The following is a 13273-nucleotide window of genomic DNA, read 5'->3' as shown; positions in this document are numbered from 1 at the left end:
CACCTGAAACCCCACCTCTTTAAGGAATACCTAGGATAGGTAGGAGCCAAGTGACTAGGATAGGATAAGTAATCCTTCTCACCCCCCCCCCCTTTAAGATTTAGATGCACTATTGTAAAGTGACTGTTCTACTGGATGTCATAAGGTGAATGCACCAATTTGTAAGTCGCTCTGGATAAGAGCGTCTGCTAAATGACTTAAATGTAAATGTATATATTATGAATTTGAACTAGGTAGCTAATGTTAGTTAGGCTCAGGTTAAAGCTAGGCTTACGTTTAGGAGTTAGGCTAAGGGTTAGCTAAAAGGGTTAAGGTAAGGTGAAGGGTTAGCTAACATGCTAAGTAGCTAAAAAGTAGTAAGTAGTTGAAAGTCGCTAAAATGCTAAAGTCGTCCGTAGATGTTTGGGAAGGCTTAGCTATCATCAAGTAGTTGCAAAGTAGCTAAAAATTAGTAAGTAGTTGAAAAGTTGCTGAAATTCTAAACTTGTCTGTGATGAGATTCAAACTTGTAACCTTTCGGTTGATAGACGTTCGCATTATACGCCCTGTATCCATCCCGACCAACCACCCTTTTTGCATTAAGTAACCACCTGTCTTACGTAACCATACCAAACATAACATATCATACCAATTTGAGTGTCCCGGATTTACTCTTACTATGTTACGTCTAGTCTGAGACAAGGCTGCAGAGCTATATATATGTATAGGAGGGGTAAGGTGACTAGGCAGGATTTTAGATCAACAGAATAGCAGCAGCTTATATGATGATTGTATGTGTGTGTAGAGTCGGTATACATTTTTATAACGTTCGTAATAGAAATAGTCAATGTAGAACAAACATGCTTCTGACATGGAGAATAAGGAATCACGTCAGCTCTATTCGTGGAATTTCTATCTGCAAAGTTCGAGAATGTTTAACAACTGAACGTGGCCAAAATGTGCACTGGTTTGAGTGCAGTAGACAAGAACTACATTTCCCACGAACCACTGGTCTCTATTTCGAAACTGTAAACTGGCGGACGGGAGAATTGACACTGCATCTTGTGGACCCGCAACAAGTAAGATTAACTCTTGCTTTTAATAATACCTGAAAGAATAGCGCTAAAAGTATTATTGGTCGATATGTCTTTCTTATCGATAATGTATGAATCGATCATGTAGGATATTGAGACTAATGAAACACGGTTGAAAGGTGTAAAGTTTTGATTGTTGTGACGAAATATCGGTGCGTGCATAGAAATGGAATGCTAGAATTTGACAAAATAATAATAATATTAGTAGGCCTATGTCCCCTTAAGTATATTTTGGGGTAATTTGGTAACAATTTTGGAAAGCATTGCCTACGGTAGCCTACTTGTTTATATTGGTTATTGTAGCATATCCATTGTAGGCCTACCCAACTGATCTGAATTATCTAAATATGTTCGGAATGATCTGTGAATAGATTCAACATTGAATACGCTTCATACCGTACTTGTAATTCCAGTCATCTCAATGCAATCTTTGTTTTTCAATTGTTTGCCTGTCTAGTCAGATTAGTGCATAACCGGACCTGTTTTTACGAACAGCTGCAGTATTGGACAACAATCAGGTCCATATCAGAGCAGACAAGTTGTTGTATTAACTATGCATGCCAAGTTGCCACCATTGTAAATGTGTTGCCCTAGGCATTTTGAAGTACAACCTCAGTTGGCTCTCATCACAGGCCTGTTTTTGCTGGTTGCCATCTGCTTGTTCCAGAAAAAGGTTTTGTCTGGGCCCCCATGGAGGGAACTTCTAGGGCTCACTACTTTCATTTTATAATTTGTAATCAGAAGATCCAAAGGGACACATTTATTTTCTGAATTGCTGTAAGGATATATTTATATAACTTTCTGTCAGGTGAAAAACAAGTTATGTCTATCAATAAAGAGATGCTCACAACAAAATCAGATCTATGTTTCTAAGTTCTCCATGAAAGTTATGGTATCAGAGGCCAGCTAGAGAAAAGCTTTGTCATGCATTTTGACCCCAATGAATTGTTACTATGGGGCCTTGTCCACTCCATTCTTTACCTAATCCTTTCAGAACAGAATTCTGTGCAACAACAGTGCTCCAGTACTTTTGTTCTATTTTTCACATTGTCTGCAAACCTCTGGTCAATTGTCATAATTTTTCAGTAGCAATTTATCCATTATGCAAACAAAGTAGTCAAGTCTGTTGTGCTGGTAACCATACATTTCAGGTGTTGCCGATTTGTATTTTTCTGTTATAAATGACATGCTACATATAGCCTCCAAACAAAAACAATTCATTTACTCACTACTAAGCATTACATATAAAGGACAGTGAATGGCATTATGAAAGGCGTGCATTGTAACATGTCTGCTGTCCCCGATTGAGTTTATTCTGTTCACTGGGTAACCCAGAAGGCAGCACCATGTTTACAGAGATTATGTTAGCCCTGGTGGTGGGAGGAGTGGTCTACTTCCTGGTGCAGAGGAGTAAGAGGCATCAGCTGAAGAGTGAAGATGGCTGGTGGGGGGAGGGGACTCCCATGGCTGGGGAAGAAGATCTCAGCATTCGCCCCTACACAGTCCAAACGGATGAGGAGGAGTTGGAGGTGAGGTGGGGGATTATGGGCCTAGAGGGCCGAGCTCTTAGAGAGTTAATGCTTATGCAACAGTCTTTAGTTGAACCTCAATGCTCAATGCTCCACCCAGGACCTGTACAGGCGAATAGACCAGACCCGACCGTTCCCCTCTCTAGAGGACAGCCAGTTCAACTACGGCTTCAACTCCCACTATCTGCAGAAGGTGGTCACCTACTGGAGACGTGACTTTGACTGGAGGAGACAAGTGGAAAAACTGAACAAATTCCCACATTACAAAACCAACATTGAAGGTGAGATGGTGTGTAGAGATTTATCAGTTATGTATAGAACAAGATGAGACGGAACAAGCAGATCTATTGGCTGTCAGTAAATACAACATAACTAACTAAGTCTACGTGAAACTTTGCACACACAAAAAACAAACAAATTGAGTCTCCAGGAAATGGTTCATTCAAGCATCCTCTGACCTATGTATCAAGCAGACCACCATAGTCCCTGTGCCCAAGGAAGAGAAGGTAACCTGCCTAAATGATTACTGCTCTGTGGCACTCATGTAGCTATGAAGTGCTTTGAAAGGCTGGTCATGACTCCCATCAGCAGCATTCTCCCGGACACCCTAGACCCACTCCAATACACATGCCGCCCCAACAGATCCACAGATGACTCAATCGCACTCCACACTTCTTTTTCTCACCTGGTCAAAAGGAACACCTATGTTAGAATGCTATTCATTGACTACAGCTCAGTGTTCAACACTATAGTACCCACAAAGCACATCACTAAGCTAAGGACCCTGGGACTAAACACCTCCCTCTGCAACTGGATCCTGGACTTCCTGACGGGCCGCCCCCAGGTGGTAAGGGAAGGCAACAACATGTCTGCCACGCTGATCCTTAACACTGGGGCCCCTCAGAGGTGTGTAATTTAGTCTCTTGCTGTACTCCCTGTTCACCCACGACTGCGTGGCCAAACACGACTCCAAAACCATCATTAAGTTTGCTGACGAGACAACATCACCGACAACGATGAGACGGCCTATAGGGAGGAGAGAACTTGCAGTGTGGTGCCAGGACAACAACCTCTCCCTTAATGTGAGCAAGACAAAGGAGATGATCGTGGACTACAAGAAAAGGAGCACCGAACAGGCCCCCATTAACATTGACAGGGCTGTAGTGGAACGGGTAGAGAGTTTCAAGTTCCTTGGTGTCCACATCACCAACGAACTATCATGGTTCAAACACACCAAGACAGTTGTGAAGAGGGTACGAAAAAACCATTTCCCCCTCAGGAGACAAAAGATTTTGCATGGGTCCCCAGATCCTCAAATGGTTCTACAGCTGCACCATCGAGAGCATCCTGACCGGTTGCATCACCCCCTGGTATGGCAACTGCTCGTTATCTGACCGTAAGGCACTACAGAGTGTAGTGCGCACTGGGCCAATCTTCCTGCCATCCAGGACCTATATACTAGGTAGTGTCAGAGGAAAGCCCATAAAATTGTCAGAGACTCCAGTCATAGACTGTTTTCTCTGCAACCGCACGGCAAGCGGTACCAGAGCGCCAAGTCTAGGACCAAAAGGCTCCTCAACAGCTTCTACCCCCAGGCCATAAGACTGCTGAACAATTCATAAAATCGCCACCGGACAATTTACATTGACCCCCCCCCCCCTTAACTGTTGGTTAAGTGCTTGTAAAATAAGCATTTCACGGTAAAGTCTATACTTGTTGTATTTGGCTCATGTGACAAATAAAGTTTGATTTGATGATGTCTCAGGCATTGACGTCCACTACGTCCATGTGCGGCCCAAGAACCTCCCTGAGGGCGTGACTGCCGTGCCTCTGCTCATGGTGCACGGCTGGCCAGGCTCTTTCTACGAGTTCTACAGGATGATACCCCTCCTGACTCAACCCTCCAACCCAGACGACATCGTGTTTGAGGTGGTGTGTCCTTCCATCCCTGGGTACGGCTTCTCCGAGGCTCCACATAAGAAAGGCAAGTGGTTAGAGTCCTGTCTGAGGTTAAGGGTCACATATGCCCAGCCCATTGAATCTAACAAAGCATTTCTGCCAGATAAACATTATATTCAGTGACTTTATATTCATTCTCTCAAATGAATGATTCTGTTTATGTTGCAGGTTTTGACTCGGTGTGTGCGGCCCGTGTGTTCCACAAGCTGATGAAGAGACTGGGCTTCCAACAGTTCTATGCTCATGGAGGAGACTGGGGATGGATCGTCACTACCAACATGGCCCAGCTGGAGCCCAAGTAAGACAGACAGACACAGAAATATGGCCAGATCCTATCTTAAGCCATGGGAGACATATCCAATATTATGTGTGCCTCCTTATTTCTGGGATTTGGAATGCGTAATAATGTTTTATGAGTGAATGATAGGAAGTGAAAAAGCCTCAGTTTGACTCAGATTCAATGTTTGTTGTACTTCATCTCTCCTCTCTGATTTTTTTCGCCCCAGAATAATCAAAGGCTTACATCTCAACTTTGCTCCCCCCTCCAAACCGGGCCTGCCCATGGTTCTGTCTATAATGCTGGGCCGCAGTTTCCCCAAGCTGTTTGGCTTCAACGAACACGACATTCAGCGCATCTACCCCGTTGTGCAGAACCTAGTGGTGGAGTCTGTCAAGGAGTCAGGATACATGCACATCCAGGCCACCAAGCCTGACACTGTGGGTAAGAGATGGAACCAGTTTAGAAGGGTCGCGTTCTGGGCAACACACAGCTTTAACTGCTGCTTCTGTATAGACCAGGCCCAGGAATAAGAAACTGTGCTGTATCATGTCTGATCTCTTTCTATTAGGTCGAGCGTTGAATGATTCTCCAGTGGGTCTTGCTGCCTATATTTTGGAGAAGTTCTCCACCTGGACTGACCATGACTTCAGGAACCTGGATGACGGAGGACTTACGAGGTAGAACGTCTTAGACCTGAACCACAGCCGTTGTTGTAGAATAGGATAGTTGGTTAGTATTCAAAAGGATTCTTCACAGATTACCATGTCCAGTTTTATGGCCTTTGGTTTTTTAGCACCTCTCTTTCCTTGCAGGAAGTTCAGTCTGGATGACCTGCTGACCAACGTGATGATCTACTGGACATCTGGCTGCATCATCTCCTCTATGCGCTTCTACAAGGAGAACTTCAGCAAGGGTCTTGACCAGCCACACTCAAAGTCAGTGGAATGTTGCTATGGAATATCTATGTTTGTGCTGTGTAATAGTCTAACTAGCACGAGGAGCTCCACCTTCAGAACATAAATAACTTTGTCCTGGTAAGTGATGCTGTTGAAGTAGAAAGGACAAACTCAATTTATGTTTTGGTTAACTATTGCACGTATTCACTCCCTCTCTACCCAGGATGCCAGTGCACGTGCCCACCGGTTTTGCCTGCTTCCCCAATGAGCTGATGCACACCCCCAAGCTGTGGGTGCAGCAGAAGTACCGTGAGCTGAAGACCTTCACGCCCATGGCCCGAGGAGGACACTTCGCCGCCATGGAGGAGCCAGAACTCATGGCCCAGGACATCCAGAACTTCACCAAGATGCAGGAGAAGATGAAGTGATCGCTCTGCACATCTGCCTTTCCTGTTTACCAAACAGCACCAGATGCTAGGTCAGCGAGCACTGGTATTACAATAGCACTGACATGTGAAGTTACTTCCTGATTGGCCCATAAACCTCTGCCATAGCTGCCTTTTTACACACATCTGGAAATGATTCTAGCCATGTCACAGATCTGTTTGTGCTGTTTTGGCATGACAACGACCATGACAGTCCCTCCAGGATTCTGCGATCGCAACTCGATACTATGCGAGGGGTTTGCAAATTTGACCAATCACCGCACTATTTCTGCTTAAAACAGTAAAATCATTGCAATATTATCGCATAAAACGGACCCATCACCGCAGTACAAAAATAGGGCTTGCAATTTCAACCAATCACCGCACATTTTGCTGCATTATGTGGTTCAATCAAGCCACACGTCAAACTTTTCCCCTGATCAGCGCATTTCCATGACAAATTGGACAAAATCAATGCATATTGCCAAGCAAAATGTCAGAATTGCTGCAGCAAAATTAAGCATTTTTGCCTGCAAATATAACAAAGGATCCCCATGAAATCCTGGAGGAAGGATATGTGACAAGACTACACAAACAGATCTGTGACCAGGCTAATATAGTACAGTAAAGCCTCCCAATGACTACTACCAATGAGATGGGGAAGAAAAGTGTTCATTAACTTACTCTCTAGTTAGGAAATGATCCATGGACCAATTGAGAAGAGTGAATAGAAGACAATTTCGTGAAGGTTGTTCCTGAATCAATGTTGAGGAGAGCACAGATAGTTATGTTTTGATTACTGGCATAGTCTAGGTCTGAGTGGTTATCAAATGATTGCACAAAATATCAGATATGTTTTATTTTTTGCAATAGTTGCCAGAGACTGAAATGTGTGTTTTATTCTGATCACCTATTCTGTTGTTATTTACAATGTTATAGCATTCCATAAATAGCACTTTGCATTTATTTCAGAAACTAATCTCCTGATCTATATATATTGTCTGGACAAATTATATTAATAAACATTTAAATTCAATTATTGTTCTGTCTCTCTGCTCATGTCTATGGAATCACACCTAAGATATGTGGCCTTGGTCCCCAATTCAAGGTTTAATACCCAAAAATGGTATGATGATGGTACCAAGTGCAGTACCATCCTCCTAGTTGTCTATTATGGCAGGGAGACCAGAAGTTCCTCCAGCTGCTGCCAGGCCCTGGTGTTTCCCAAGCCCTGTGTCCTGCCCTGGGCCACCCCATTACTCTGAGGCTGCTCCCCTTGGCAGAGCACATCCGGGGGAGGTGTGGGTGGGGGAGATAAGGGCCGCTTGAGATCCCCACAGGACCTCACCAGATAAGGCAAGGGGAGGGAAAGAGAGACGGAGAAAGAGAGGGATGGTGGGAGAGGGAGGACATAGGACCACGATGCGCAGAGGAGAAGCTGTGACTGGAGATTGTTAGAGGGGCTGGGGAGCTGCGGTCAGAAAACAGGCGAGCTTTGGGTCTCTGTTGGTTTTCAGTAGGGTGTCTGGAGCTGGTTGCTCTTGAGTTAAGTGGACAGTCTGAGGGCACTACAGCCACGTAGGGATCCTAAGAAGTGGGTGAGTTAAACCTCTACAGAACACAGTAGATCCACCCCTCAGGGTTATAGCTGGAAAGTAATTAAGTATTTGTAAGGTTCTCAGCTTTTGTTCATGTTAAGTAGCTCGACGAAATGAAATTGTGAATTCTTTCTGAATTACTGAACTCCATTGTTGATGTCTGGACAATGTTAAGACCCTTTATGTTAGGTATTTGCAGATTCAACTTCACACGTCAGATCTTGTGGTCAGTGGTGGAAAAAGTACTCAATTGTCATCCTTCAGTAAAAGTAAAGATCCCTTAATAGAAAATGATTCAAGTAAAAGTCACCCAGTAAAATACTACTTGAGTAAAGTCTAAAAGTATGAATAGTTTCAAATTCCTTATATTGAGCAAACCAGATGGTTTGACAAATGGCACACCAACACTCATTTACAAATGAAGCATTTGTGTTTAGTGAATCCGCCAGATCAGAGGCGGTTGGGATGACCAGGGATGTTCTCTGTTTAGTGAATCCGCCAGATCAGAGGCGGTTGGGATGACCAGGGATGTTCTCTGTTTAGTGAATCCGCCAGATCAGAGGCGGTTGGGATGACCAGGGATGTTCTCTGTTTAGTGAATCCGCCAGATCAGAGGCGGTTGGGATGACCAGGGATGTTCTTGTGTGTGAATTGGATCATTTTCCTGTCAAAATGTAACAAGTACTTGTGGGTGTCAGGGAAAATGTATGGAGTAAAAAGTACATTATTTGCTTTTGGAATTTAGTGAAGTAAAAGTTGGCATAAATAGTAAAGTACAGATAGCCCAAAAAACATTTTAAGTAGTACTTTAAAGTGTTTTTACTTAAGCACTTTACAGCACTACTTGTGTTATGGAAACTGATTTTATAGCGCTCTTTAAATGTTACATTAATTGGTATGTCATTACTTTCTCATTTACCCTGTAAATGTAATGAAACTTAAGTGTTCCTACTGCGTGGTACAGGTGAGGTCTGGGAGGGTGACGGGTGTGCAGCCCAGCAGGGCTATGAAGTCCCAACACTCCCCAGAGAACGCGGCCAGGGAGAGGAGCCGTGTACGTAACCTCCGCCAGGCCTTCCACAGCCTGCAGGCAGCCCTGCCCTCCGTCCCCCGTGACACCAAGCTCTCCAAGCTGGACGTCCTGGTCCTGGCCACCGACTACATCGCCCACCTTACTGAGACCCTGGACCAGGGCGGGGCTCTCTCTGAACTCACAGTGCCCCCCAGGGCAGGGGGCTACCTCCACCCAGTCAAGGTTGGTGACATCAAACTACCTGGGTGCCTATATTTTTTGTTCCTTGGTTATCATAGCTTATAACCCTGATCTGTCCAGATGCTCAGTTAAAATCAGACATGAATTGTAGTGTAACAGCACTCTAGTAGGATGTCCACAGCAGGCATTACTAATTCTTACATTATCTCTATGACATTCACAAAGAGTTTTAATTTGGTATGACTTATTACAGTCATACAGACTAACTGAAGTTTAACATGTCTCCTGTCCTGACAGAAGTGGCCGATGCGCTCCTTGCTGTACTGTGGGAGTGTGGGAGCACTGCTGTCAGCCAATCAGAAGCCAGCGTCAGGGGAGGAGGAAACACATCCACCGACCCCTACCCCAGAGGTCGACATGGACCAATCCATTTAGGACTAGGAGCGTTGAAATACAATATATCCAACTGTGATGCTTATGAAACTGCAGCGAATGGCAATGTAATGTATGTGCTAAACACGGAAACACCTAGAACAATACACCTAGAACAATGTCAAGATTGAAATCAAATACACCAAAATCAAAGGATCGCTTTAAATCACTCATTTATTACAGAAGCATAAATCACTACTTGAGAAAAGTGTGCCGACTTCGGCCACTTCAATATTCGGGCTGCACACAATTGGCCCACGGTCGTTCGGGTTTGGCCGGGGTAAGACGTCATTGAAAATAAGAATTTGTTCTTAACAGATTTGCCTAGTTAAATAAAGGTCAAATAAATAAATATCATGGTTTCTGTTTTCAAAACAATAGAGAGTTAGATAAATATCGACAAACAGAAAATTCCCCACCTTACCTTGTAGGCTTGACAATCTCCGAATGTCATTGAACTTTTTGGTGTTTTGTAACAGATGTCTCTTTCCATTCAGCAATTGGCAGCTGCACAGTTTGGAGTGATTGAAGGATACATGTTATTTGTAAAGATTTGAAAAGTGACCCGGATTGCACAACAAAGTCAGGGACTTATTTCCATTGTGGTTCCTATTTTTATTTTTTTTTTACATTCAAAGCAATATTCCAGTGACTTATATTGTGTTTTCAGCTTTAAGATGAATTCAAGTTGTGCTCCTGGATTTGTTTAATTTTTAGTGGTATAGATGTATTGGGGGTTGGAGTGAAAGGATGGACAGATTAACAGAAAGGGAGTTATATATTATATATTTATTTTGCAACCATGCATTCAGCTGTGGAGCCCTGAGTACTAGTCCAGATCTGTGCTATTTTAATTTTGAACCCAAATTCATATTTTCAATGACGGCCTAGGAACAGTGGGTTAACTGCCTGTTCAGGGGCAGAACGACAGATTTGTACCTTGTCAGATCGGGGATTTGAACCTGCAACCTTTCGGTTACTAGTCCAACGCTCTAACCACTAAACTACCCTGCCGCCCTGATATAACGACTGCTTTAGCGTAAAAATGTATTCAAACAGCAGACAAACATGACTAAATTGATGTAATGGCTTTGTTTGAGCTATCAAACATACCAGCGAGCTCCAAAATAATTGGGACAGTGACACGTTTTGTTGTTTAGGCTCTGTACTCCAGCACTTTGGATTTCAAATGGCATTTTCATCCATATCGGGTGATTCATTTAGAAATTAGAGCACTTTGTCACTTTTATTTTAAATAAGAATAGAATATGTTTGTAAATGCTTCTACATTAATGTAGATGTTACCATGATTACAGATAATCCTGAATGAATCCTGAATAAATTAAGACACAAATATCACACCCCCAAGACATGCTAACCCCTCACCATTACAATAACAGGGGAGGTTAGCATTTTTTGGGAAGAACTTTGACTCATTATTCACGATTCATTCATGATTATCTGTAATCATGGTAGCATCCACATTAATGTAGAACTGTTTAGAAACATATTCTATTCTTATTTACAATAAAAGTGACTCCAAAATTACACAATACATTTACCATTCATTTATTTTGGGCACAAAATAATCTTTAACAACCAAAATGAAAAGCAAATGCCAACAAATGTGTAGTCTCACAAGCTTGATGTAATCATTGCGTACTATGAATATGCAAGTGCTTCTACACTTGCATTGCTTGCTGTTTGGGGTTTTAGACTGGGTTTCTGTACAAAACTTTGTGACATCAGATGATGTAAGAAGGGCTTTATAAATACATTTGATTGATTGAACATGGGACCAAATACAAAACTTGTTACTACTTTAATACACAAGTGAATTTGTCCCAATACTTTTGGTCCCCTAAAATGGGGGGACTATGTACACAAAGCTGTAATTTCTAAGCAGTTCACCCAATATGGATTAAAACATACCTTCAAATTAAAGCTGACAGTCTGCATTTTAACCTCATAGTCATTGTATCATTTCAAATCTAAAGTGCTGGAGTTATCGCCCAGAAAATGTACACTACCGTGAAATCATGAGGCAATTTCAACATTTCGTCAGGAGAGACGTGGTAGACACATATTTCATATTCTGATATTGACCAAGAAATACACTTGTGACAAACACAATGCACAATCATTTCAACTCCACTAGCACACAGCTAATGTCTAAACAGACTGTTGCCACGTATTTGTGCTCAGGCAGACAGAAACCGCTTTTGTTGGCTGTAACATGGACGAGACCATAGAAGCATGGTCGTCATTATGTCTCCCCCTTGAGCAACATGGGCTCGGGTCCACAAGAAACGGTACAACGTTCAAGGCTAGCTCTATAAATCTGTTGGGGGGGATCTGATAAACCCCCACCCCCCCCTTCACTCTCATATTAATGGATAATCTGGACCTGCCAGAGCTGTGCTACTAAGCCAGGGGTTACGGAGGGAAAGGAGAGGGCAGACATTGTGGTGAAAGAACGTGGGAATGCTAGACAGACAGTACTGCCCAACGTTCCAGCATTCCAACTAAGGTTATTCTGAAGTCGAGATCTCAGTGGATAAAGCCGACTGGCCAGGGAGGATCTGTTGCATTGGGCAATATAATGAATGGGTATAAATTTGAATTCTCATATACTCATTTTTAATGGCAAACCCATACTGCATGCCAGGACATGGATTCTCCAATTGTATTATTTAAATGTACCATGTGTCCTCAAAGTGAGGGTCATCAACTAACAAACTTGATTTAAAACGGCCCTTTTGGCTTGAACCGCAAACAGATCTTTAGGTGTGAGTGAATGTGGATATTTGTGCCAATAAACCCCTATAACCCTGATCTCCCTTCATGTTAGGAGATAATTGTTTCTGTATCTCCAGCTCATTATATCCAGTACACACTGATTGCTGGGTAAATTTATGAAGCTTTCTGTCCAGTTTCCCCTCGTTGGCCTGGATTAGCTGGAACTGAGCAGAGGAAGTGGAGAGGGCAGACAAGGAGGAAGAGGAGTAGGGAGTACGGTAAAACTCAACTTGTTCCATGAGAAAAATAGAGCGTATTTAACATACAAGACATGTTGATGGCTTGATCCAGGGAAAGGTCCAAGAGAGGTAACTAAGAGAGGTTCCTAATACACACAACATCCCCTTCTGTCTAGCTTCCTTCCTGCTTAAAATGTGTAAAATCCAAGTCTATTTACCAACTCAGTGGCCTTGTGACTTGAGTGTCTGCCCTGAGTTTGGGAGTTCAATCCCCGGCTGACTCATACCAAAGGAACCGGCTGACTCATACCAAAGGGACCTCTGCTTGGTACTCAGCATTAAGGACCTATATTGGGGGTAAGGCCCTGCGATAGACTACTGTCCTGTCCAGGTGGTGTACTTGTACAGCTGACTCATACCAAAATACCTGGTGCCTCACCTGCTCCTATGAACCGTTCTGGCTCGCACAAGCCAGGGCTCATACAAGGCTACTTACTTCAACTATTGAGGTTTCAGTCAGAGGCAACAATACTTGGCAACGGATAGAGTTCCCTCTGGGTCTACCACTTGAATTAGCATATCACCAGTAGGAGGGACTGCAGTGGGGCTGAATGAGGGGCCTGGTGTGGTGGCAACAGACGGTTTGCGGTCATTGGCACAAAGCTGGGATAATAGTGTTCCAACATGGGGAAAGAGACACCGCAGGAGTGGCACCTGACCCAGAGTCAGAGTGACCCGCCAGAGAGAGAGAGAGAGAGGAGCTGAAAGAAGCAGGGAGAATGAAGGCTACAGGATACTGTAATGATAACAGCCCTCCCTCAGGATGGGGAAGGCATAAACACAAGAGGAAGGCGAGGGCTCTATCAAATTGATTTACAAGATACTCCAAA

At 43.4% G+C, this 13273-nt stretch overlaps 2 protein-coding genes across 3 annotated transcripts; both read left to right on the top strand.

Moving 5' to 3' along the window:
- The first annotated feature begins 214 nt into the window (after positions 1-214).
- Positions 215-7198, top strand: LOC118386954 (epoxide hydrolase 1-like). Of its 2 annotated transcripts, none has more exons than XM_052523751.1 (9): positions 215-1058; positions 2416-2602; positions 2703-2883; positions 4368-4586; positions 4730-4859; positions 5068-5282; positions 5410-5518; positions 5654-5776; positions 5961-7198. In XM_052523751.1, the coding sequence occupies exons 2-9, from the start codon at positions 2420-2422 to the stop codon at positions 6163-6165; spliced, it is 1365 nt and encodes a 454-aa protein (XP_052379711.1). In that variant the 5' UTR covers positions 215-1058; positions 2416-2419; the 3' UTR covers positions 6166-7198. The 2 variants fall into 2 exon arrangements, with proteins under 2 accessions (XP_052379711.1, XP_035630879.1); XM_035774986.2 differs by having other exon boundaries at positions 218-1058; positions 2409-2602.
- A 330-nt stretch (positions 7199-7528) lies between these two features.
- Positions 7529-12240, top strand: LOC118386953 (transcription factor 23-like). Its single transcript, XM_035774985.2, has 3 exons — positions 7529-7760; positions 8725-9015; positions 9271-12240. The coding sequence occupies exons 2-3, from the start codon at positions 8767-8769 to the stop codon at positions 9406-9408; spliced, it is 387 nt and encodes a 128-aa protein (XP_035630878.1). The 5' UTR covers positions 7529-7760; positions 8725-8766; the 3' UTR covers positions 9409-12240.
- Positions 12241-13273: the final 1033 nt, after the last annotated feature.

The sequence above is a fragment of the Oncorhynchus keta genome, chromosome 8 (assembly GCF_023373465.1).
Source record: "Oncorhynchus keta strain PuntledgeMale-10-30-2019 chromosome 8, Oket_V2, whole genome shotgun sequence".
NCBI classification, from domain to species: Eukaryota; Metazoa; Chordata; class Actinopteri; order Salmoniformes; family Salmonidae; genus Oncorhynchus; species Oncorhynchus keta.
This window is presented reverse-complemented; position numbering and strand designations above follow the sequence as displayed.